This window comes from Oryzias latipes, chromosome 13 (assembly GCF_053564925.1).
Source record: "Oryzias latipes strain Hd-rR chromosome 13, Olatipes_Hd-rR_3.1".
NCBI classification, from domain to species: Eukaryota; Metazoa; Chordata; class Actinopteri; order Beloniformes; family Adrianichthyidae; genus Oryzias; species Oryzias latipes.
In genome coordinates this window covers 1,597,741-1,621,061 of record NC_136249.1, presented here as the reverse complement: position 1 = coordinate 1,621,061, position 23,321 = coordinate 1,597,741, and the positions used below count along the sequence as shown (strand labels likewise).

At 44.5% G+C, this 23,321-nt stretch overlaps 1 protein-coding gene and 3 long non-coding RNA genes across 14 annotated transcripts; 2 read left to right on the top strand and 2 right to left on the bottom strand.

The window, feature by feature from the left end:
* Positions 1-813: 813 nt before the first annotated feature.
* Positions 814-17,746, bottom strand: sidt2 (SID1 transmembrane family, member 2). 11 transcript variants are annotated; one of them, XM_078929343.1, is made up of 27 exons: positions 17,487-17,746; positions 16,949-17,203; positions 16,754-16,875; positions 15,302-15,466; positions 15,138-15,183; positions 11,818-11,919; positions 10,131-10,214; positions 9,870-10,035; positions 7,680-7,773; positions 7,063-7,121; positions 6,866-6,892; positions 5,944-5,982; positions 5,551-5,778; positions 5,174-5,289; positions 4,794-4,867; positions 4,559-4,625; positions 4,394-4,467; positions 4,190-4,313; positions 4,007-4,124; positions 2,982-3,118; positions 2,804-2,912; positions 2,247-2,323; positions 2,119-2,165; positions 1,941-2,046; positions 1,765-1,875; positions 1,578-1,691; positions 814-1,498 (listed from the first exon to the last, which is right to left on the bottom strand). In XM_078929343.1, exons 2-27 carry the CDS (start codon positions 17,186-17,188, stop codon positions 1,436-1,438), a joined length of 2,709 nt encoding a protein of 902 aa, XP_078785469.1. In that variant the 5' UTR covers positions 17,189-17,203; positions 17,487-17,746; the 3' UTR covers positions 814-1,435. The 11 variants fall into 11 exon arrangements, 9 of the variants coding, with proteins under 9 accessions (XP_078785469.1, XP_023817214.1, XP_078785470.1 ...); XM_023961446.2 differs by having other exon boundaries at positions 5,551-5,613; positions 5,701-5,778; positions 16,949-17,734; XR_013647044.1 differs by having other exon boundaries at positions 2,804-2,928; positions 16,949-17,734.
* Positions 7,773-9,777, top strand: LOC110016274 (uncharacterized). Its single transcript, XR_002291599.3, has 2 exons — positions 7,773-7,953; positions 9,256-9,777. It is a non-coding gene; the product is annotated as an uncharacterized LOC110016274 (long non-coding RNA).
* Positions 17,747-21,391: 3,645 nt separating the features above from the next.
* LOC144981378 (uncharacterized) lies at positions 21,392-22,761 on the bottom strand. Its single transcript, XR_013647046.1, has 3 exons — positions 22,668-22,761; positions 22,229-22,290; positions 21,392-21,587 (listed from the first exon to the last, which is right to left on the bottom strand). It is a non-coding gene; the product is annotated as an uncharacterized LOC144981378 (long non-coding RNA).
* LOC144981379 (uncharacterized) lies at positions 22,328-23,321 on the top strand. Its single transcript, XR_013647047.1, has 2 exons — positions 22,328-22,445; positions 23,145-23,321. It is a non-coding gene; the product is annotated as an uncharacterized LOC144981379 (long non-coding RNA).

Below are 23,321 nucleotides of genomic sequence, written 5' to 3'. Positions count from 1 at the left end.
CCTCCCAGCCCCTATCCCGTCCTGTGTTCCCAACAGGAAGTACCTTTCTGCTGACACACGTTCTTGATAAACCTCTTTTTTTTTTTTCTTTATTCAAGGTATAATTTGACCAATCAGATGCTATAATAGAAATAGGTGGTGCCTGCTGGCCGCCCCCCTCGAAAGTTTGAAACATTTGATTGACGGCCGTCAACACTCCTGATTGGAGAGACTGGTTGCCATAGAAACAATGACTCGGACCAATCGCTGCTCACCGACGTCGTCTGGTTTCAACGCGGCAGTGATCGTTTCTTGAAAAAATGGCGGCTGAAGTGACTCCATTTGGTTGTTTGGCGACGTTCAGACCGGCCTCTGCTACGCGCTCCAGCCACCAATCCAATGAACAGGCTTGGTACGTGTGCATGTACGCGCGTTTCAGGATCCCACGTTTAAAACTCGTGTTTACGCACAGCTATGCAAGCTTTTACAACCATACAAAATGGTCAGGCGGATGTGGTGCAGCAGCAGGGCGGTCGACCCATGATCGTAAGATTGCAGGTTCGATTCTTACCTTGCACACCCATGAGTCAAAGTGTCCTTGGGCAAGACACTGAACCCCACTTTGCCTGGCGCCAACCTCCCGCCAGCGTTCGGCAGCGAAGTTGCCACCAGCGAATGAATGGGTCTGTGACTGTAAAGCGCTTTGGGCCTTGTAGGTAGAAAAGCGCTATACAAGTAAACGCCATTTACGGCGTTCGACGGTTTTGTGCGTTAGTCCTGCAGGCCGACATTCCCGTGTTCATCCGCAGACCGTTTGGGACGTAGAAACATGGCTCCTCAGAAAAGCAGACTTTATTCAGTAACCGCTCATTACAACATCTGACAGTACGCTCATTTGAATGCAGAAAAGTGCAAGAACAGTACGTTCTTTGTGGTACACGAGGGCAGTCAAGAAGTACAATCATCAATGTTCTCCAATCAGGAGGAAAAAACCAGCACAGTATGACGAACATGACTTCAAAACTGAAGGCCACAGGACAAACTGGACAGGATTCATGCACACCCCCCCCCCCCCACACACACACCCCCCCCCCCCCCACACACACACACCCCCCCCCACACACACACACACACAGGAAGTACAAAATGCTCCTCCGTTAGGGAAACATGGACGGGTTAAACTGGATCTTTGTCCCCAGCAGCAGGTCAGCATCCATTACAGCAGTATGGTCCAGGACACACTTCCACAGCCATCCGCTCACCGTTGGCACAAAAAGTGTCCAAAGAAGGCAGTCCGGGGGGTCGGCCCCTCCCCTGGCTGCCTACGAGAGGCGGAGCTCTGTGTTCACCGTCAGGCCACTGGCTGTGCTTTGAAACACGGAGGAGATGCAGTCAAGAGACAACCGATAGGGCAAAAGTGGCTAAGGCAGAGAGGACGGCAGAGGACCAGACACGTCTAGAAGACGAAGATCTTGTCTCTCTGGACGCTGTCCAGGTCGTCGTCCATGGTCAGGAGGACCTGGAGGAGAACAGGAGAATCGATCATTCACGACACGCAAGCATGAAAGCTCGGTTCTGCTCCACATGGATGCTCGTACCAGGAAGGATCCAAACATGGCGATGGACGACAGGAAGTGCCAAATGTCGTGGTCGTCAAAAAACGACAGCAGGATGCAATTCCGGTTATGCTCACGGGACTCTGCCGGCGTTTTCTGTCAGGAGGAATGCGGATAATCAACACCAAGAACTCAGGACGCCGTCTGCGTGGATCTGCGTGACACTGACCTGCCAGGTGCTGAGACCCTGAAAGAAAAAGTACAGAGCGAAGCCCCACACCACCGCCGTGAAGAGGATGCACACCAGAGGCAGACACTTGATCCGCTCCCCACTGCGCAGCTGCAAATGCAAAATTCATCACACAATCTGCCTTTGTTGTTCTTCAACCTCACGGCGCCACAGACCTTCATGATGATGTAAAAGGCAAAGTAGAGCAGCAGGTTGCAGATGGCGATGGCCAGCAGGTAGGAAGCAAAGTCATTCGGTCTCTGGATGAGGCCGTACGCCGCCCTGCAGCCAAAAAACACACAACGTTTGGAAAAGGTGCTCCGCACGAGTCCATGCCAGCTGCTGTTCACTCACAGAGACCAGTTGACTATGTTTCCCATCACCAGCAGAACCATGCGGTCCTGAAAGACACGGGTCACACAGGCGGGATTTCAAAACGGCTGCTGGCAGCATCCCAAAGGAACCTGATGGTCTTTACTCACAATGTACATGGGACCGCTGCACTGTCTGATGCAATCCGTGTAGATGACGTACACGATCCTGCGCAGGATGCCCGAGTCTGATGCACACACGGAAAAACACACACACTTAAAAGCAGAAACGCCTTCACAAAAGGAGTTTTTGATTTGAAAATACACTAAACTAAAAACGTAAATTTTCTAGACACTAACCTTTTACAAAAACCTCTAAATGAAGATTCAATGAGAGCGTTAGCTCCCTCACTAAGCTGGAAAACTGTTCCAAAAGCTCCGCGGTTGTCCCAATCCCTCGTATGCCGCGCTCGCCATCTGGTTGGCGACTCTGAATCTACCATCCCAGAATCTACTCCCCAAGAAATAAAACTAGAGTGCTACGACGCTCACTGGGCTAGGCAAATACATCCCACAATGCAGTGCGTCTGAACGGTTTCATTGATTTTTTATAAATCATCCAAGTTATCATCAGAACAGCGTGGATATTTTTCTGTCCTTAATGAGACTTTTGGCCACACGTGTGGATTGTGAGGCATGCATGCGTTTGGTTCCTGCGGGGGTCTCACCCAGCCTCCATCGGCCCATGTAGTAGAGCTGCGTGCTGAGCAGGAGGGTCGCCAGTATGTGGATGACAGAGAAAACGATCCAGAAGACGGTGTTTCCTCTCCCAAAGACCTGGACAGGCAGAGAGCTGCGTTTGGCGTGTGCGTGAAGGTCTGTGTGTGGGTCTTTGCGTGTGCGTACCACTCCGATCACGGAGAAGAAGATGACGGCGGCCAGACAGGCGTAGGCGGTGTAAGCACTGGCGTTGATGTCCGGATGCCTCTTCTGATACAGCTTCAACATACAGAGTCCAGCGATCATGTACATGAAGGACGTGTCTGCAAGATGGAGGGGGAAACGTTCAGCACACGCAGGTCCAAACCCACATTTTGTTTCTAAGAGGTCCATTCATCAAATGAATGAACTCAAACAAAAACACATGAAAGGTCAATTATCAAGCTTTTATAACTTTAACTTCTACTTCTCTGTTTGAATACACGCACTCAACACTTAACCCAGTTCAAGAAGTTTCCCGAAAAAAGAATGAAGGCTATGCTGCACTCAATTCTGCTTCAGTCGCTAATGAAGGAAAACATTTCCTAAAAATAGGAGATCCAGAACATCCTGCACCACCGTGCAGAGCCAAAGCCTCTTTGTCAATAGAGAAGTCCTGCCTCTGAGGAGTTTTCAGGCCTTTAGTGGACCGGTCTTTGTTTTTCTGGTGAGTTCTGTCTGTCTGTTCTCATCTCTTTAGTGTCTGGAAGCTTTTTTCAACATGTTTTCTTCTTAAGGCTCACAGCTGCTTCTCTGCTGCTTCTTGGACGGAGTCTGAAGCTACATAAACACGGCTAATGTTCCTCTGAGGCGCTGAACGGCCTCCTTAGTCAACCTTCTGTTCATCTGTCAGGTTCAGCCTGCAGTTCTGTTCTGTTCAAATCCTCATGTTCTGCTGCTTCACCAGCTCAAACTGAAGCTACACGGAGGAATCTAGCAGAAGTTACAGGGTGGGGGGGCACGTGAGCTAGAGTTAGCTCCTCTTTTCTTGCTTCTATCTGCACTTTCACCAAAATGAAATCATCCAAAAAAGCAAATTCAAATGAATGAATGAATGAATGAATGAATGAATGAATGAATGAATGAATGAATGAATGAATCCACCAATCCTCAGCCCTGGTCTTCAGTCTATGTTCCTCGTGGCTCTTGGATTGCTGCCATTCTAAACTTACCAAACTGGAAGTTGGTGTAGTTGGGGCAAACATGGTAGCAGGCGCTGAGCAGGCCCTCCATCATCAGAGCAGTTCCCATAGCATAGTACAGTCCAAAGTGTTTGGGGATGCCGCACTCCTGAGAAGACGAAGCAGATTAAACCAAGAACTCGGATCCGCCGTCTGCTGCAGTTTGATGCTCACCAGCGCGTTGAGGTCGTTGCGATCTAGAGCCTGCTTGTGGACGATCTCCCTCTGCAGCACAATGAGGAGGAAGAGGAGTCCCAGCATCACGTAACCAAGGTTACTGAAGATGTTGTTGAAGGCGCTGTGCAGGACGGCAGAAGAGAAGTCAGAGTGAACTGCCTTAGCCGCAGCATGAACAGCCATGACAAGAGAGCAGCGCACCTTAAAGCCCCCAGCGGATGGGCACACAGGAAGTTATAGTAGCAGAGGTCCTGGTTTCCTGTGATGTTAACAGCCTGGAGAGCAAGAATCCACAGAGCTGACTGATACCACTGTTCCATCAGCAGGTGGGACACATTTTTAGCCTCATATCTGCAGAAAATGTACCGTCTGATAGGTGATGACCAGCTGGATGACCGGCAGAGCATAAAACACGGCAATAGTGGCGATGTTCCTACAGAGAACATGTAAATATTCATGAAACATACAAGGTTTGGTTTACGCTGCTGCATCCTACTGAGAGAATGTTTCCCTCCTCCTACACTGAAACAGCAGAGAAAACGGAGGAACTCCTAAAAACACAGCAATCATTTGGATGTGTGGCTTTGGAAGGCGGCCTCACCAGAAGTAGATCTGGTATTTCTTGCTGAGGACCCTCTTGTCTTTGCGGGACAGGTCAGCCACAGACAGGTACTTCTGGACAGAGAAAACATCATTCATGAGGCGTCACACCTGAACTCCCTCTTCATGAAAGACCCACCCCCACCATGATCTTGTGGCATTTTTCCAACGGTGGAGGACATACAGTAGATAAAAAACACAGGAGGGGGCGGGATTGCTCCATGTCAGCCTAAACCCTCGACTGAGAGGGGAATTTCTAATAAACTCCTGCTGCCCTGCAGAAACTATGTCCTAGGAAAAAGACCACTTTAACAAAGACTTCAAACTTAAAAAAGTCACTTATTGTGTTACGGCAAATGCATTTGGCTGAAGGAAACAGACCTTGGTGCGAACGATGTTCTTGTCCGAGTCGATGTCGTCTAAAGTGTCGTAGTCCTCCTCCTCCACGGAGCTCAGGGACTCCTGTCTGCTTCGTGCGATGCTGTCCAGAGATCTCTCTGAGGAGAGGAGAGGAGCAGAAGGAGCTTTCAGCTGGGAGACCCCCGCCACACCTAAAGGGGGCTGTAGACGGGATTTGACCAAGTTCACAGCAAATCGGACCAATCTCTGATCTCTAACGACTTTCTATTTGAGCTTGATTCATCGACTTCGATCATTTTAAATTTCGGAGCCTTCATGCTTTATTAGCGTGCGGATCAAGAGTGAGCTGATTGGTGGAGACTGAATCTGATTGGAGGAAGGGCGCGGCCGTGCGTCACCGATGCGGACGGCTATGTGGTGAAGGTGATTGAGGATTGGCCGACGTTTGAAGGGTTCCTGTCCTAGTGAACAAACAGAGAAGCAGTGAGGGACGGCCGGCGCTCGCGGAGAACCGCAGGCCGGGGAGACCGGGGGGTTCACCCGCATACCCATGTATCCGTAGTTGTTGTCGGTGGAGGCGACGCTGTCCGTGACCGGCTCTGAACCCAGCGTGCTCCCGGTGTCGGCTGCAAAACATTAAACCGGTCGGTTCAATAAAGTTCATGGTGTCTGTCTTAATGACTGACTTGTTAGGTTCTTCTGTTATCGGACACGGTTGTGTTTCACATTAAACCGGTCAGTTTGTTCTGTCTTCACTCAAAAAAACATGAAAGAATCGGCGCAAAACCCACCAAAGGAGCCATACTCATACGGCGAGGCTGGAGTCTTCCCTGAAGACAAAAACACATCCGTTAAACAAACCACATCTGCACAGCTGGTGTCTGAAAGCTTTTTTGTGTCTTCACGACACTAAAACACATCTGAGAGAATCAATGGCTCACAGAAACAGTGACAGAGGAAACACGGCGAGCCCTGCGGCCGCCAGACAAGCCGTGGCAGCTACCGCACACCAGGGGGCAGCATCGAGCCGAGGAGGCACAGCAGCAGCAGGCAGAGCTGTCTAAATGAATTCTGCTGAGCTGTTATGTTGTGCAGTAGAATTACACATCGTTGCGTTTAAAAGCCGCCACTGGCTGTGCATCAAAGGCAGCCGATGAGTCAGGGTCATCAAAAAAACAACCACAAAGCAGAGCAGGAAACGAAAAGCGTTCTCCTCCTAATGGTTCTTTAGAGTTTTTAAAGCCCCTCTCTGATGAAGATGGTGAGGACATATCTGAAGGAAATTAAGCTTCAATCACATTTCTGATAATGTCTTTTTTCAAATCGTTGTACATCAGGAGCAGATGAAAAAACCACGTTTGAAACAGATTCAACAGATTCAATATGTTGCGTAGGAAATACACCTGGCGGGCTGCAAGCAATGGGGAGAAATGGGGGGGTTTGCTCCATGACAACAGTCCCGCCCACATCTCAGACGTGGATATCTAAGGAACTCCTGCCGCTCTGCAGAAACTATGTCCTTATTTTATTGGGGTCAAAAACGGCATCATCGTTACACTTCAGAGACCTCTGAGTACTCTTCAAACGATGATCAGAGTGGGACTTTAAAGCCTCTAAAAACAGGGAATTATGGGTAATCTAAGTCTAAGCAGGCAACCAAAGGGGTGAAGGACGGCCTAAAAATGCACGAGAGAAGAAAAAGTGTTGCTGTACCGTCTCCGCTCTTTCCAAGAAGAGAGGCTGAACCATGCATCAGCATGGGGGGGGGGGGGGACATCAACACATAAATCTACATTACAGAGATCAACAGGAACATGTGCAGATGTCATCTCCGCAGCCTGCAGGTTCTCTCTCTGGAACATGTTCATCATCATCACCACCATCATCATCATCATGGGTTGCTGGGTTACCTTTCTCTGCAGGCGACAGATCCGCAGGAATCTGCAACAGTTCCCTCCTCCGGTTCATTCTGCACCAAACAGAGGGATGAGCATGAACTCCAGCAGATGAAGCTAATTCATATTCTATTCATTTGGATTTATAAAGCCCAATATTTACCACAATAGTCGTCTCAGTGGGCTTCATTACCATTCCAGCCTCTACTTGTGCATTTGGACATGTGGTCTCAGGTAAAATAAAACCGAAGCTGTATTTTTTTTTTACAAACAGGATATTTGGGCCCCCAAACTTTTGTTAAACCTTCGTTTAAACATTAAAACACCTTTTTAGCCCCATAGGAGACAAAACCAAAAACATGCAGCGATGAAGCATTGTCTGCTGGAGGGATAACCCCCCCCCCCCCGTTATGTGAGGTTAAAGTGGATTTTGCTTTCTCGGCTCAAACGCCAACTTGCAGATCTGTCACCTCCAAGTGCTTCACAACACAATCCCCACAGGCTTGGCCTTCATCTGCACTCGCAGGGTTTCAGTTACATGGAGTGACTCGCCATCTCGCACAGATAAGAAGGAGGTGATAATGAATGTGTCCACAGCCCACAGAACGAAGGAGAAGGCGTTTGACACTTACCGCTTGTTTTCCACACAGGCCACCAGCAGGGTCAGCAGGTAGAGGGAGAGGAAGATGCCCAGGCAGAACAGCACGCCCATCACATAGGTGTCAGCTGTGGAGAAACGTGCACGCATGAGCGCAGTGATCCAGCGTCTGATAGCTGGAAGCCTTCAGACTCCTGCAATCATCACATGTCAGGAAGGAGGAGGAGCTCAGGGCTCTAAACAGGACAGTCGGCTCTCCTGGTCCGTGCTTTCTGCCACTCCCACTGTGACCGCCACGCCCATTTGCTGTGAGTATTTCCAGGTGTTTTATTTACAAAGACTGATAAAATAATGAGGAATGACTCTGATAAATGCAGTGTGTTACTCAGATTCCTCAAAACCATATAAATACCATAACCGGATCACAGATGATCCTTTTGGGCTTTTTACCCCACCAGCATCATAGTCTGATGGAGGGGCAAATGGGGTAATGGTCAGAACGCATTTTCCCATCAGTCTGGTCTTTTATACATCACTGGGTCACATACCAATAAACACGTGACCTTGGAAGGTCTGCCTAGTTTCCGTACTTCTACTTAAAGATCCGCTGGGATGAACAAAAATGGTGTTTATAAGAAGTTCTAGTAGATTTTTTCTGACATTTGGCCTTGCAGTTTGAAGAAGATCGTATTTGTGACGTAGAAAATGCGCTGGGCGGACCACACGCTCCCCGCTAGCGGGACAGCATGTAAACAGACAGCTCTCAGCAACAGAGAGGGGAAGAGGGCCAAGGAAACTCTGTGCCAACTGCCCCGCCAACAAGCCATAGGGTATTTCTGATGAACTCCTGCTGCTCTGCAGAAACTGTGTCCTAGAAAACCACAGGTTTTGCTTTAGGCTCAAACAGCAGCATCATATTCTAAAGACCACAATCAGGAAATGGATCAGAAGATGATGGGAGGGGGACAGTTTGATGGAGGCGACAATCCCAGCGTTTTTCCTTTAGATATCCTGTAGATCCTGAAGAAATCAGGAGAGCTACAGTCAGGTTTTGTGTTTGGGACGTCTACTGTTGTACAGCAGCGAGGAGTAACTTTACAGAAATATGACCAACAAAACCAGAAAAACTCTGAGGGCAAACAGAACAACGGAACAAAACCTCAGGAGCACAAAGACGGTTAAAAAAAGGCACCGTGCCCAAAACGGTTATTTCATATTTACAACCATCCATAAATGATAAAAGGTTGTGGTTTTTTCTTCCTGGGATGGAAGTGAACTGGTTTAGCTGTCTTTACACAACACCTACACAACTGTCAACATCCTGTGTTGTCTTTAACTGTCAGGTTTTAAACTGAAACTCTCTTAAAATGCTGAGTTGACCCTTATTTGACAGAAGCTGAAGTTCATCTCTTCAGGCCACAAACACATTTTTAAAGAAAGATTCAGTCACCTTCAGAGCAAATCTGAAGGGTTTTTCCTAACATAATCTTAAGACTGTTAGTGTTGAGATTAGTTTGGTTTTGCCTTTTATTGGGTAAAGTTAGTATTTTTCTAAATAATGACCCATACCCAGCCGCTCCTTTGTTTGATCACGGTGATGTCCTTCACAGATCAGCTAAAGAACATTTGCTGGAAAAACAGAACCTGCTTTCCCATTTGAGCTGAACAAATGCTCCCTGCAACCCCCCCACTGCAGCCTCTGCTCTGCACTGAACTGAACTACACTGGATGTGACATTCAGCGGTTCATGATGGATTCATCCATCCATCCATCCATCCATCCATCCAACCAAACTCCTCGTTGGATTCTTTATCCTTTCAGTCTGCAGCACCCAGAGACTGGAGTCATTCACAAAACAATTATTTCCAAAAAGAATCTTAATGATCATTTTAAAGAAAATGTTGCTTTTAAGATTCTAATGATTTAATGAGTTTAATTATTTTGATAATTGCTGTTTTATCCTGGTTCTTTCTGTCTCCTGTAGCTCCTTTTGCCAGGCCACAGTTGAAAATACCTGTTTTTCTTAATCTGAATAAATAAAGGTGAAATAAAAATGATGCATAATAAAGATGCAGAGCAGATTTGTAGAAACATAAAGGTGTTCAGTAGTCAGCTCTGCTGTGTCAAACTGATTGGCTCTCATGTTTAGATCCATTTCTTTCCCACCAAAGTTTGAGGTTTAAGGTTTAGCGTCTGCTGAAACGTTTACAGAAAAGCGACTCACAGCTGATGGCTCTGGAGACCAACACATCCAGCACTTTGCTGCGATTCCCAGCATCGATCAGCTCATCGGGTCGTAGAGGGTACAGCCGCAACGGACCGCCGCACGCCTCATCCTCCGTCTTCACCACCACCACCACATAGAAGCTGTTGCTGGGAAAATCTTTTCTCTGGATTACAGCGTGAAACAAAAGCAGAAGGTTTGTTTCACACAACTTCTAATTCCTTTTAGAAAACATCTGCTTTGGCCTGGTGTGAAGAGTACCTGCACGGTGATGGCACCTTTTTTAGTCATGGTCTGGTACATTCCAATGAAGGCCACGTTGTTGTCCAGATCATAGACAGGACACTACGCAGACAAGAAAGACAAAGATGACAACTCCAGAGCTGAAAGAGGTTATCCCTGTCAATCAGGCTGAGGTTAGCTACAAAACAAATACAGTACCCCCCCCCCCATATTCACGAGGGTCAGGGACCAGAGACACCCGCAAATAGGCCAAATCCACCAATATGAAGAATAACCCCACCAACCCACCCACCCCAGCGCCTGAAGAATGTCCGTCACCGATCATTCCTCATCAAAACCCTTCTGAAACATTTCTGATGCTTTGTAAAACATTTACATAGAATTGTTTTTATTCAGATCAATAGGCTGTAGCATACTTTATAACACACAATAGGAGCGTCGCTGTGCCTTAAAACCAGGGGTCCGTGATTCCTCCTTCAGTTAAGTGTCAGAGGTCCTGAAGTACCATTTGAGCGTCACTTCTTCCAGAACAGCCTGATTCATTCAGTCATCCATCCATCCATCCATCCATCCATCCATCCATCCATCCATCCATCCAATCATCCATCCATTCAATCATTCATTGATTCATTCATGATCATTCTTCTTTGTGATCGTCTTCCTCAGCGTATCAGGATCATTTAAGGCAGCTTCTGAGTCAGCTGATGTCATTTCTCCGTTCAGGGGCACAAACTTGGGTCCCAGCGATTCAGGAACCACTGGAACCGGCTGTTCAGTGGAACTGAATTCATGAAAGTCTCATACAAGCGTCATGCGTTCGTTGTCTGAAGTTTTGTGATGATCTGGAGGAGTCAAAAATCAGCGACTACGTGAAACTGCGATTAATGAAACGCAAATCCACGGGGGAACAGTGTTCAACACACAAAAAAGACATGTTCATTGAAAAACGCGTGGACCTGTAGATGCAATATTTGCTGAAAAATGTAATTTTTAGTCACTTGGAATTAATTTAAAAATCCAAGCTAGATGCTAATAAATATCCAACACACCAAAAATATTAAGAAAAGCCAATTAATATGGAAACAGATAATACACGTGTTAAAGGCTAAATTAGCTTTAAAAAAGTTAAAGAATTACAGACAAAAAAAGAATGAAATAATGCTAAAAAGGTAAGACTGATTCAAAGTTAAAACCATTGAAAAAACCACCATTGATATTTATGAGCCAAAAGCTTTCATCAAACCAAGATCACATTTATGAAAAAGAGGAGAGTCAGCTGTCAGTACCAAGAAACAAATGTTGGGGAACAAAGCCAACATTTAAGTGATTTCCAATTCTCTGAATCATTTAAAGAAGGTAAAGAGGACATAACATGAGCATGAACAAAAACAGGATCTGCTGTTCTATGAAAACAACATGAGCAGATTGTGGAAAGGTCAGTAGAAAACTTGACATAAGTCACACGATCGGCAGACCTGCAGTCAGCCGTCCATGAATGTTCACAGCTGTTCCAGACCCCCCCTCATGTATTCATAGCAGACCCGTATCAAGAGAAATAAATACTCAGAAAGGGTTTGCACTACTTAGTCCAGGGGTTTCATTTCACAAAACAAACGACTGTAAATGGAACTGGACTGAGCGACTGAATGCTTGAGGTTCTTTCCTACATCCTCTATGCAGCCCTCCACCTCGGTCTTTGCCGTACCTGAATATCCTGAATGGACATAACGGAGCAGGGGAAGTTCATGTCGGAGTCGACTTTGACGATGACGGTGTCCACTCCGTCTGGGAAGACATACTTAAAGTACTGGAAGAGAGAACAAAGGGAGACCAGAGTTTCCTGAAAACATCTTTAGGAGGTTGGTTTGAACAAAAAAATGCTAGATCCAGTTTGTCAAGACGCCGAATTTGAAGCATCTAAATTGATATCTGTGTTGACATCATGAACATCCTGAAAACATGTCATTTCCATTTGGATGGACAACACAAAGTTTGACATATTCCTCTCTAATACTACGTTCCCACCCGCCTCTGCAACATAAAACAAACTAACTCTACACTCTGACATCTAATTAATCTGTTAAGCTCTCTGGTTCTGTTTTCCATGTTGGATTGTCTTGTTTTCTGAGAGAACATATCCAGCAGTGAAACTAACAGACTGCTGAAAAACAGAACCCAGCAGTGAGAAACCATGTAAGGTTTACTCAGCAGGTTATTGTGAAAATCCTGTTCTGCTTCTGTTCTTACTGTACACACAGTGTCAGATGAAAAAGGCTGTGACACAACCTCATGACATCTTAGGCAAACACTAAACAAAGGCAGCCAAGCAGGAACTAAGTGCACACTTCCTGCTACTGTGAGGGTTCAGAAGGTGAGAAGCAGCCAGGCTCTACAAAATTAAATAAAAAAACCTTAACACAAAGTTTAACCACCTGTAAAACATCAAAACATTTTCTTACTTGACTGAAATGTGACGAGAAAGGGAGCTTCCAGCCATCAGGCTCCTGTTTGTGTGTCGTCGATAAAAATAGTGTTTTTGCTGTTGTTAACATGTTTGGTGGCATTCAGGATAAACAAAATGAGCCAAAACTTGCATTCTGATTGATGTGAATCAGGAGCAGATGAAAAAATGCAGTTTGAAAAAGATTCTATTTGTTGCTTAGAAATTACTCTGGGCGGGGCTTAAAGCTTCCCGCTCCACTCCATTCTGATCATCTGTCAGACAAACACATCCATGAACGTCTCTGTTTTCCTGGTCTGAGCTGGAATCTGGATCAGAACTGGATGGATGGACGGCTCCAATATTGCTCGCCATTTCTGGGGTGCAAAGGGGCTGTAGGCTAGTGGGGAGCATGAAAACAGCTCTCAGTTCTGGGTGACGGGGGTTGTCCCAGGCCCACAGCCTGCCCACCACTCAGAAGCTCATTAGTTTGAACGATGAGTCAAAAAACGGTCCATAAACTCAGAACCCAACGGGTCATTGCAGAACCAACACTGATTGGTTCTGCTGAAGTGTCTTCCTCTTCTTTGAGAGGAAGCCTTTCTCCAGTCAACCTTTACTGTGATCAAAAGGAAAGAAATCTTCCATTTAATCTGCTGCTCATGTCAAAAGGACTTCAGACATTCCTGCTTTTTTGAAATGGTCTGGACTGAATTTAAACAAAGGAATCTTGATTTCTTCACAACTGGATAGTAAAAATCACAATTTAGCTTAGTTTAGCATTTGTCAGTGTTTTTTTCCCTCAAGACAAACCCGTATTGTGATTTGGTTCTATAGCTATTAATGCAAACGGATTAGTCTAAAGTTTTCACCAGGGTGAAAGCAAATAGTGAAAAACTTTTAAAAGGGAAAAAAATAAAAAAGATTTTTTAACAGTCTAAATAATTATAGAATACTTTAGGAAAATCATAGAATTACATCAGACCCAACAATTCTCTCCACACCTGTTAAATGTAGAGCTCAAACAATATATTTGGAAAATGTAGCTAGTCGTCCTTTAACAACAAACTACTCCAACAACGATCTTTGTGACGGTGACCTAAAGTAAATATGAGTCTGATAAACTGCATTCTGGCTGAGAAAAGTGCTGCTGGTTTCCAGCCACAGGATGTGGGACGATGCAGCCACTGCATCAACTCTGCTGTCAGTGTCAGGAAGCTTAGAGGACAGAACCCCCAACAGAACACCAGCGCTGCAACACAAATAGCAGTTTAGATCCTCCCACAGAAATTCAGGGTCACCAAAAACATCAATAAAAAAGTCAAATGACAAGATTTAAAGTCACAACTTTACGAGGTTGAAGTCAAAGTGAGCAGCGAGTGACGGGTGAGCTGAATGTTTATTGGTAAATTATTTGGATGCTCCTGTTTGATTTGGGTCTGTTAATGTTTTCTTCATTGATGGGGGGCTTGCAGGATCTCTGCAGCCGTTGAAGACATCGGTTTCCTTTCTTCCTCCACCAGAGACCAGATCCTTACGTCTGTGAGACGCTTCTGTCTGCGGCGGAGCCCTTTTTGGCATTTTCAAGGTTCATATGCCGGTTTAACAGATTATTCTCATCGTTGTTGCTTTGTGTTGAAACAGGACATTTCGCCTGGAGGAGGGGGCGTATGGAACACTTTTCCTTCCGCTTTGGTGTTTCTTCTGTGCGAGACAGGTTCATGACGTCAGGATGGACTTCTGGGTTTGTGAGTAAAAAAGGAGGATAAAGCAGCGCTCGTCTTCCCCCAAACGCGTCTCTGAGCTCCTTATTTCACATTTTAAACTCCGTTTGACCGACACCTAATGATCAGACTTTTAATTCACCAAAAGGTTCAGAATTCCTTTGGTTTTAAAACCTACCTGGAAATAAAGCTTCACCAAACGCTCCACATCCGTCATCTTTAAGCTAGGCTCCGATAAACAGACAACTTTTATGTTTTTTATTGTAATTCAAGAAAAACAATTCTTTGTAAACTGGCGCTAAAACTCCAGAGACCCGGAAAACAAAGCCGTTCATGGATCTAGACGTCTACTGATGATTGAATCAGAACAGAGTGGAGCAGGAAACTTGTGGCCCCTCCAGCACTTTTTCTACATCTCAGATAAAGCATTTTTCAGTCTGCTGCTAATCCGCTATGATTTGAATAATGAAATAGTCAGAAAGACAATTTTAAGCTTAAACGTCTTTATCTATATCCTCCATTGTCAGACAAATGACACAAAAAGATGCTAAAAACAGCAGAACCTCCATTTTCATTGGAGTGGGTCTTCAAAGCTTTAAAAGAGCAAACGCTATAAACCTCCAAGAAGAACCTGACACCCCCACAAAACACAGGGGGCCAACATTTTGGATGCAAAGATTGATTTTATTGAAGAAGAAAAAAAGGGTTTGCTCCTAAAATGTGTTGTGAATGAAAACCAATAAACAGTGACAAACGGATCTGGACTCATTTTACGGTTAAATAAAGAAATCCAGACTTGTCAGGAAGTGTTTGCCTTTTCTTTGACAGTGGACACATTTCAAACCAGGTGGGAATGTTTACCTGAGGTTGTGATGGTGATGCACTGAAGGTGAACCTCTTGTCTGTTCTGTAACGAGGAGGAAAGGTGGTGTCAAAGTGTAGCAGGAGTTCTGCTGACTCCAACAGACGTTCCCCGCATCACGCTGGCCATAAAAGCAGCAGTCTGCCGCTGCTTGGTCACTCACTGCAGGGTGAAGCTCTCCACACGGCTGACTCGCAGCTGGTAGTTTGTACCCTGGCTGGACAAGGTGGACACGTCCACAAAGAAGTACTGGGTTTCTGAAGCAGCTCGGGTCGGAGGCTGGCACAGTGTTCGGCCCACATGTTTGTACGGGTACTGCCTCTGATATCTGGACAAACACACAGCAAAACGTCCCACTGTTCTAGTACTTTTGTGGAAACAGTATTTTAAGGTTTCAGTGGAAGATGGGAAGTTTTGAGGCAGCACTATTCCAGTAAGACTGTTTGCTTTAATCCAGAAGATTTCAGAAGAGGAAACGAAAGCCCAAAGTTCATCAGTGATCCGGCTCACAAAGTGCCTGTTATTGCGCAACCGCAGCCACGAGTACATGAAACAGAGATCAGACTACTGAGAACCTGCTGAAAAGTCCAAATAATAAGTAAAGTCATGTTTCACTTCACCTCATCACAAAAACGTAGAATTGTTTAACCACTAAGCACTCAGGAGGATTTCAGGACAGAGAAATTGAAAATGCTGATTAAAAAGGCAGAGGTTGGTCATCACCTTCCATGCAGGTTTATGACAGACACAAGCAGCGTTTACACAACATCTACTGCAGTAGATGTTAGGTAAGGGCTGGCTGTGGTGCTGAGGTACAGCGGCCAACCTCTGATTGGAGGGTTGAAGGGTCTGTTCCCATTTTGCCTGCCATAGTGTCAAAGTGTCCTTGAGCAAAGCCCTGAACACACTGAGCATGTGGAATAACGGCAGAATATGACCAAAACTAACTAGTTACTGTAAAAGCACTTAATGAAGGTGGAAAATCACAACAAAAGTCATTAGAATCACGCCATTTTGGGGGGGAAATAAATAATACAAACTTGCCATTTTGGACATAGTTTTTATAAAATTGTTAATCAAAATTCCTCTTCTCAATATCTACTTTAAAAATACAATAGCGTTTTATCAAGATGAATTTATTCTCTTCTTTGAACCATAAGAAGTCTTTAATAAATTATTTTATATTTTAAGAATTTATCATATTGATTATTGGAAGTTATATTTCTGCTCAAGTGAAATTGTTGTGTGAAATATTTGTTGATAGCCTAACTTCTTCCTCTTTCGGCTTCTCCCATCAGGGGTCGCCACAGCGAACAAGTCGCATGGTAAACTTGGCAATGTTTTACGCCGGATGCCCTTCCTGATGCAACCTTCTCAAACCAGGCTTGGAACCGGCACAGGGGTAGAGAAGGGAACAGGGAGCAGCCCAGAGTTGAACCCTAGTTTCACGGACGGAAGGCGCCGCAAACCAGCACGAGCTAAACCGACTTCATTTGTTGATAGCCTAACAATAGATTTTTTTTAAAGGAAAATGTCTGGATATTCAACCCGGTGGGGTTGAACTGAGGTCAGGGTCTGTGTGAGGATGAGATGTGCTTAAAGAGGCCAAACTCACAGTCCTCGGAGGTTGAGAGGGACCTGGAAGGACATGACAGCCTGCTTCTGCCGCACCACAAACAGAATGGGACTCTCCAGGCTCTGCTGCAGCACGTCCACGGTCACGCGCACCCCCTCCGTCTGTCAAACGAGGAGAGACGGTGACACCGCGCGGGGCGACGCGTGGACCCCCGCCCCGAAGCCCCGCACTCACCTTGTTTCTCGAGATGGTGTGGTTGAAGGCGTAGATGGTCTGGTTGTCGTGGGTCACCGTGCCATTGTAGGTCACATCGAACTCGGCGTCTTTTTGGATCACGTACTTCTTGGCTTCATCCACCTGACCCGCGGCGCAGACGAACTGGGTCGCGCAGAAGCAGAGCAGCGCGGCCAGTCCCGGGTTTACGGTCCTCCGACTGCTTTTGTGGCGAGACTTCCAGCAACTCCTGAGCACCATTTTGTCTGCCGCCGTCTGTTTCCACCGAGAACCGATACCTGACGTTAATCTAGCCAGCATGGCGATCCCAATAAAGGACTCCACCCCATGAAGCAACAGTTAGCCGGACAGTCAGGTGGTTAAATCAAACGAGCCTCGACACTAACTAAACAGCAGCTGGACGCTGATTGACGAGAGCTGAGGCAGCGCAGTGTTTACATTCTTATTCGTTCTAACCGCACACCTACCGCCTTCAACTCTCGGAGGAAACAGGGAAAAACACCACTAAACTCCCTGATGTGAAAGTGAGGAAACCTACCTCCTAGCTTGTTGTTCTAGCGATGTCAACATTAGCATACAGGTCAGCGCGTACCTCGCGCGCACGTGCTAACTGGCCCACCGTCACAAACGCAGTCAAAATGACAAAAAGAAACGTCAAAGGTGAAGATAGCACTCAACTACGGAAGTGTTTCTTTCCCCCAAAGACGTGTACTGATTGAAAATCCGTGGTGTTAGCGCCCCCTCCTCCACATCCAGACAGTAAACAAAACGTCCGGACAGCGTCATGACGTCATCTCCGCACGCATGACTGCTGCAGGGGGGGGGGGGGGGTTCTAAACAGGGGGGTATTCCAGAAAGCAGGTTATGCTAGTGCAGGGGTCGGGAACCTATGGCTCACGAGCCATATATGGCTCTTTTGATGGTCACATGTGGCTCGCAGACAAATCTTTACTTATACTTTTTTTTTCATTAGACCAGTCCTTCTCGGGTGCGATGCGATGCCAGAGGCGCGCAGTAGTAGCGGTGCTTAGAGAGAGAAATCTGCGCCAGCATTATCAGTTTACTATTATCTATTATTTCACAGAGTTTGTACCAGCTGGAAACCTGTGAATTGACGTGCCTAAAACTGCGCGCTCCCGTCTCTGAGAAAGAGCGCGCAGATGCGGAGACGGGGATGTGTGAGGGAGAAAGCAGAGGGTGGGGGTGAGGGGTTGTGGGGACAGGCAGCAGGTGAATCGCGCAGGGATTGTAAAAACGTAAAACCCACTGTCCAAACTCACTGCATTGTGAGTGTGCGTTTGGCTCCATGTCTGCATGTGAGCAGTCTGTCTCACATCTACAGAACATTCAGACCTAAGATCACGTTTAAAGTCTCAACGCCTGAACGAAGCAGAAACTCACCACGTATCAACCAGACTAGACCATCAGCAAAACTACTACGAGAAATACTCATCATTTATTAGCAAAAGCATAACAATGTTATTAAAAAGAATCCACAGACTTATTGTACTTTAAAAATGTTGAAATTAAATCAAATGCACACATTCACTTGTATATTTAGTTTTAAACAAATTGTCGCGGACTGAGTTGGATGGCTGTTGAGCCGCGTTAAAAGTTCTGGAGTTCATTGAACGCGTCAAGCAGAGATCTGATTGGCTCTCAGTTCTGTCGCTCAGCCTGTTGTTAGGTAGTTTGGACCAATGGGGTTCAGCTATGGGCCGAATAAGGGAAATGGGAGGGCTGACGCGGCAGTGAGGGACTATAAAGTTGGGAGAAGCGCTCTCGTCTCAGCGGGATAGATTCAGGAGTTGCTGAATTAATTGTACGGCGTTTGCTGCGGTCTGCAGTAACCAGAATAAAGAACTTTAAAAGAGGTTAAGTCTCCGTGCCTCAGTGTGGGGAAGGGACACTACATTATTGTATGGCTCTTTCGAAATTACATTTCAAAATATGTGGCATTTATGGCTCTCTTGGCCAAAAAGGTTCCCGACCCCTGTGCTAGTGTAACCGAGCGATGGGGGAGGTTCAATAATCATTCACTCTGTGGTCATAAACGACACGGGACAACAGGTCCGCCATTTAGTGGATGCGCTCACCACCCCTTTATTCTTCTTCTTCTCCCCCTATTTACAAAAACTCTCTGAACTTGCCACTCCCCCTGATCTCTAGGGTAACCCGGGAGGGACACACCTCTCCCAAAATAAAAGATCCAGGAAGTTGGTTACATACGTCCACCCTTTCAAAAGAAATGTCCTCATTTCTACAATTTCTACAGGAAATGCAACAGGCCGGGGATTGCAAAAAAAATAAAATAAAATAAATGAATTAAGAAATAAACATTTGAGACCCTATATGGCGCCAACAAAAGTCATCCAAACAGGAACAACATGAGTTTACAGAACCCACAGGCAAATTTCCCACCACAGGAGGGAGAGGGAAAAAATAAAAAAGTCTGAATAATAATACAACATTGCCTGCCAACCAACAGCATATTATTCAACAGAATCTTTCAAGGAAGGAAAACACAACAACAACATTTGACAGTCTCCTCACAACACCAACAAAAATTTCACTGTGACATAACCCTGTATTGTTACATCCTAATAAAGTCCTGATAACGTGTTGGAGCACGCACCACTGCGGGAGTGTGCAGGGGCTGTCCCAAACGCGTCCCTCTGACCCTGTTGGGGTGGATCACCATTATCTGGGGGGTCCAATGAAGTACCCGCCGAAGGAGAGGATGATGGCGGGGTGGACATACTGTCGTTTGGGGAACCAGCAGGCAGGGGAAGAGTGTAACGTTTTAACCTGTCATGATGAACAACCTGGGCCCGCTCCGACAGATCCAGGGGGTTGACAATGCGATATGTCAAAGCGGCCTCTGCACCTGAAGCCAGAACCTGATCCACACGATAGGGACCTTTCCAGTGCGGTGCTGGGTTTTGTGCGGCCCTCTGTTGGGTTATTAAGCCAGACCAGAGCACCCTCTGTAAAGCCCTTGTGGTGAGAGTCTTCATCATGATACAGTTTCTGTTTCTCCTGCGCCTCTGCTGCATTAACCCTCGCTGCACTGAAAGCAATCTCCAGCCGCTGCCACCAGTGTAACCGAGCGATGGGGGAGGTTCAATAATCATTCACTCTGTGGTCATAAACGACACGGGACAACAGGTCCGCCATTTAGTGGATGCGCTCACCACCCCTTTATTCTTCTTCTTCTCCCCCTATTTACAAAAACTCTCTGAACTTGCCACTCCCCCTGATCTCTAGGGTAACCCGGGAGGGACACACCTCTCCCAAAATAAAAGATCCAGGAAGTTGGTTACACTAGCTCCCACGGTAAGTTTGAGGCTAAGGAAGTTGATAACCTCAGCTTTCGGATCCAGAAATGGAGGTATGTTTCAGGGTATGTCAGGTTGCTATAGCAACTCATGCTCTGAACATAACCTGGTCTGGAGCAGGTTTAGTTGAAGGTTAGTTTGTTTTCAGAGAGGTGAAGCAGCATGGCGTGTCCATTTGAAGATGATTTAGTGGATGAAGAAGCTCAGATAATACTTTTTCTACAGTGAGAGGGTGATAAGACCCCATATGGATGTTGGAAAGATAAACCTTTTACTTTGATCTAACGGTAACGCTTTCTTTTACAGTAAAGTACTTACAGTGTACTTAAGTGGTATTTACATGGTACTTATAGTGTAACTACTGGGTACTTTCAGGGTACTTACATGGTACTTTTTTATGGAATTTACTGGGTACTTACAGTGTGTTTACATGGTACTTTCTATGGGACTTTACTGGGTACTTACATGGTACTTTTTGTGTCTACTCTGTACTTACATGGTACTTACTGTGTATTTATATGGTACTATTTGGTTCATACCTATGTGGTACATACTGGGTATTTATAATATTCTTACTGGGTATTTACATGTTGTGCAAAGGTGTCTTTTATGGTACTTACCACATGTAAGAACAAGGTAAGTACAAATAAAGTACCTTGACCTTTAGGTCTGCACTCGCTGCACGTTTCATGGTATTTACCATGAATTTACCACAGAAACTACCCCTTAAGTACAGTGAAACTGTAACTGTAAAAGAAAGTCAGCCCTATTTCCACTCAACTACATGGTACTTTCATTACTAAATACTGGGTATGTTCACTTGAATAGTACTTGGTACTTACCCCTTAAGTACACTGAAACTGTAACTGTAAAAGAAAGTCAGACCTATTTCTACTCTATTACATGGTACTTTCAGTAGTAAATGCTGGGTATGTACACGTATTACCATCCCGTACAGTGTACATACACACTTGGTCTTCTGTCCTCACCACATGAGACAATGCTAACCTGTTGGTAAGGGTAAAGTAACTACATTGTAAAAACATATTCTGGCCTGATTACTTCTTGTAACATGAGGCAAGTTTAAAGAGAAACAAGACAGCAGTGAAAACAACAATCTTTAATATGATACATGTCTGCAGCATACAAAGTGTCATCACAATGAAATATGTTTTAAGTACAAAACAGTACAAAGGAGAATTCCAAAAAACACATTATTGGCCTGAGGGTCCTGCTTTTTGTCCATCAAAATTCTTTCAGCAGAGTTTGGTAACGGTGCAGGACTTCTTCAGGGTTTGTAACTGCAAGAAAATTCACAATATGAGCTCAAGTGAACATAAAAAACATAACGACTTTGATAAAATACAAAATAAATTGTACTTATTCAATCATTTCTGTAATGAGTTTGATAAATTTCTGTGAATTCTTTATAGCTTTGACTGTAATGCTTGAAATTAATCAATTATCCTCATTTATGAACATGACAATAAATTATTCACAACTTTATATTTTAGTTACATAAACAAGAACAACAAAAAAGAAATCAAAGAAAAAAAATCAAAATTGCCATAAAAAAATCAAATTTGTTTAGACAAAGAATGACAAAAGCAATGTTTTAATTGGCAATTGCTGTGTGTATTTATTCTTTATAAATATTATTCGCACCTACAATTTGCATTAGCATGAAAAACATTGCAGTGTAAAAGAAAAGGAAAAAATAAATAAATAGGCAATTTCAAATTCAACACAGTTATTCACAAAAATATGTTTTAATTTTCAAACATTTACATTCACTGTTGGGTGGTATTGTTGTCTCTATCATATTTGAAAATAAATAAATAAATAAAAATAAAATAAAAACGGCGAAAGAAAAGAAAATGGGGAAACGGCATTTAAACTTCATTAATGTAAATAATATGTCCACTTGGTGGATTTAGCTTACTTTAGCTTACTCTCCTGTGGCTTCACGGATTCGTCTGGGATGTCTTCTTCACCACAGCTGATCTAAAGCGGTAAAAAGACGGAAGTACGTCATCATTATTTTAAATAAACGCCTTTCTTTGATTTTCCCAGAAAGACGTGCGCTCAGTCAAACGACCACAGAACAACAGACTTTATCATTTAGGCTACGTGCTTGTTTTACAGTTGCCTCTCTCCTGGTAAGTAACAAAAATGTTTGTAGATTTTCATTAGAAACTTTGAAAATGTATACATGAAATAACTGAAATTATTGCAGCAAGGTAGACAGGCTCTTAAGTCACGTTTCAAACACAGAGATAGCGGCTTGAAATCACGAGGTTAGCTTCTTTATAAAGTTTGATCAGTTTAAATATTTACATGTAATTTATCCAATATTTAAAAAAAAAAAACCACTGGTTTACCTGCCAGATGAAGAGAAATTCAAACTGTTGCGCGCGCCTCGAGGTTCTCCGGATTAATCTGCACGTTCACTTTGGGGGTAGTTGTGCTGCATTCAAGTGCGCTGGGAATTTGCAACTTTACTTCCCCTGCCATACTTAACAAAAACACACACTCGGGGTGTTTTTAGTATTAAAACTAATTATTTAGCCTTGTTGTTTTACATATTTTCCTGACATTATATAATATATATTTTAAAAAGTTCATTTTTAGAACAATATTTAAAAAAAGTTAAGTTTTGAATAATTTATTATCATGTTTTTAAATGAGGATAGTACTTGATTAATTTCAAGCATTACAGTCAAAGCGATAAAAAAATTCATAGAGATTTATCAAACTCATTACAGAAATGATTAAATAAGTAAAATTTATTTTGTATTTCATCAAAGTCGTTATGCTTTTTATGTTCACTTGAGCTCATATTGTGAATTTTCTTGCAGTTACAAACCCTGAAGAAGTCCTGCACCTTTACCAAACTGGACAAAAAGCACGACCCTCAGGCCAATAATGTGTTTTTTAGAATTCTCCTTTGTACTGTTTTGTACTTAAAACCTATTTCATTGTGATGACACTTTGTATGCTGCAGACATGTATCATATTAAAGATTGTTGTTTTCA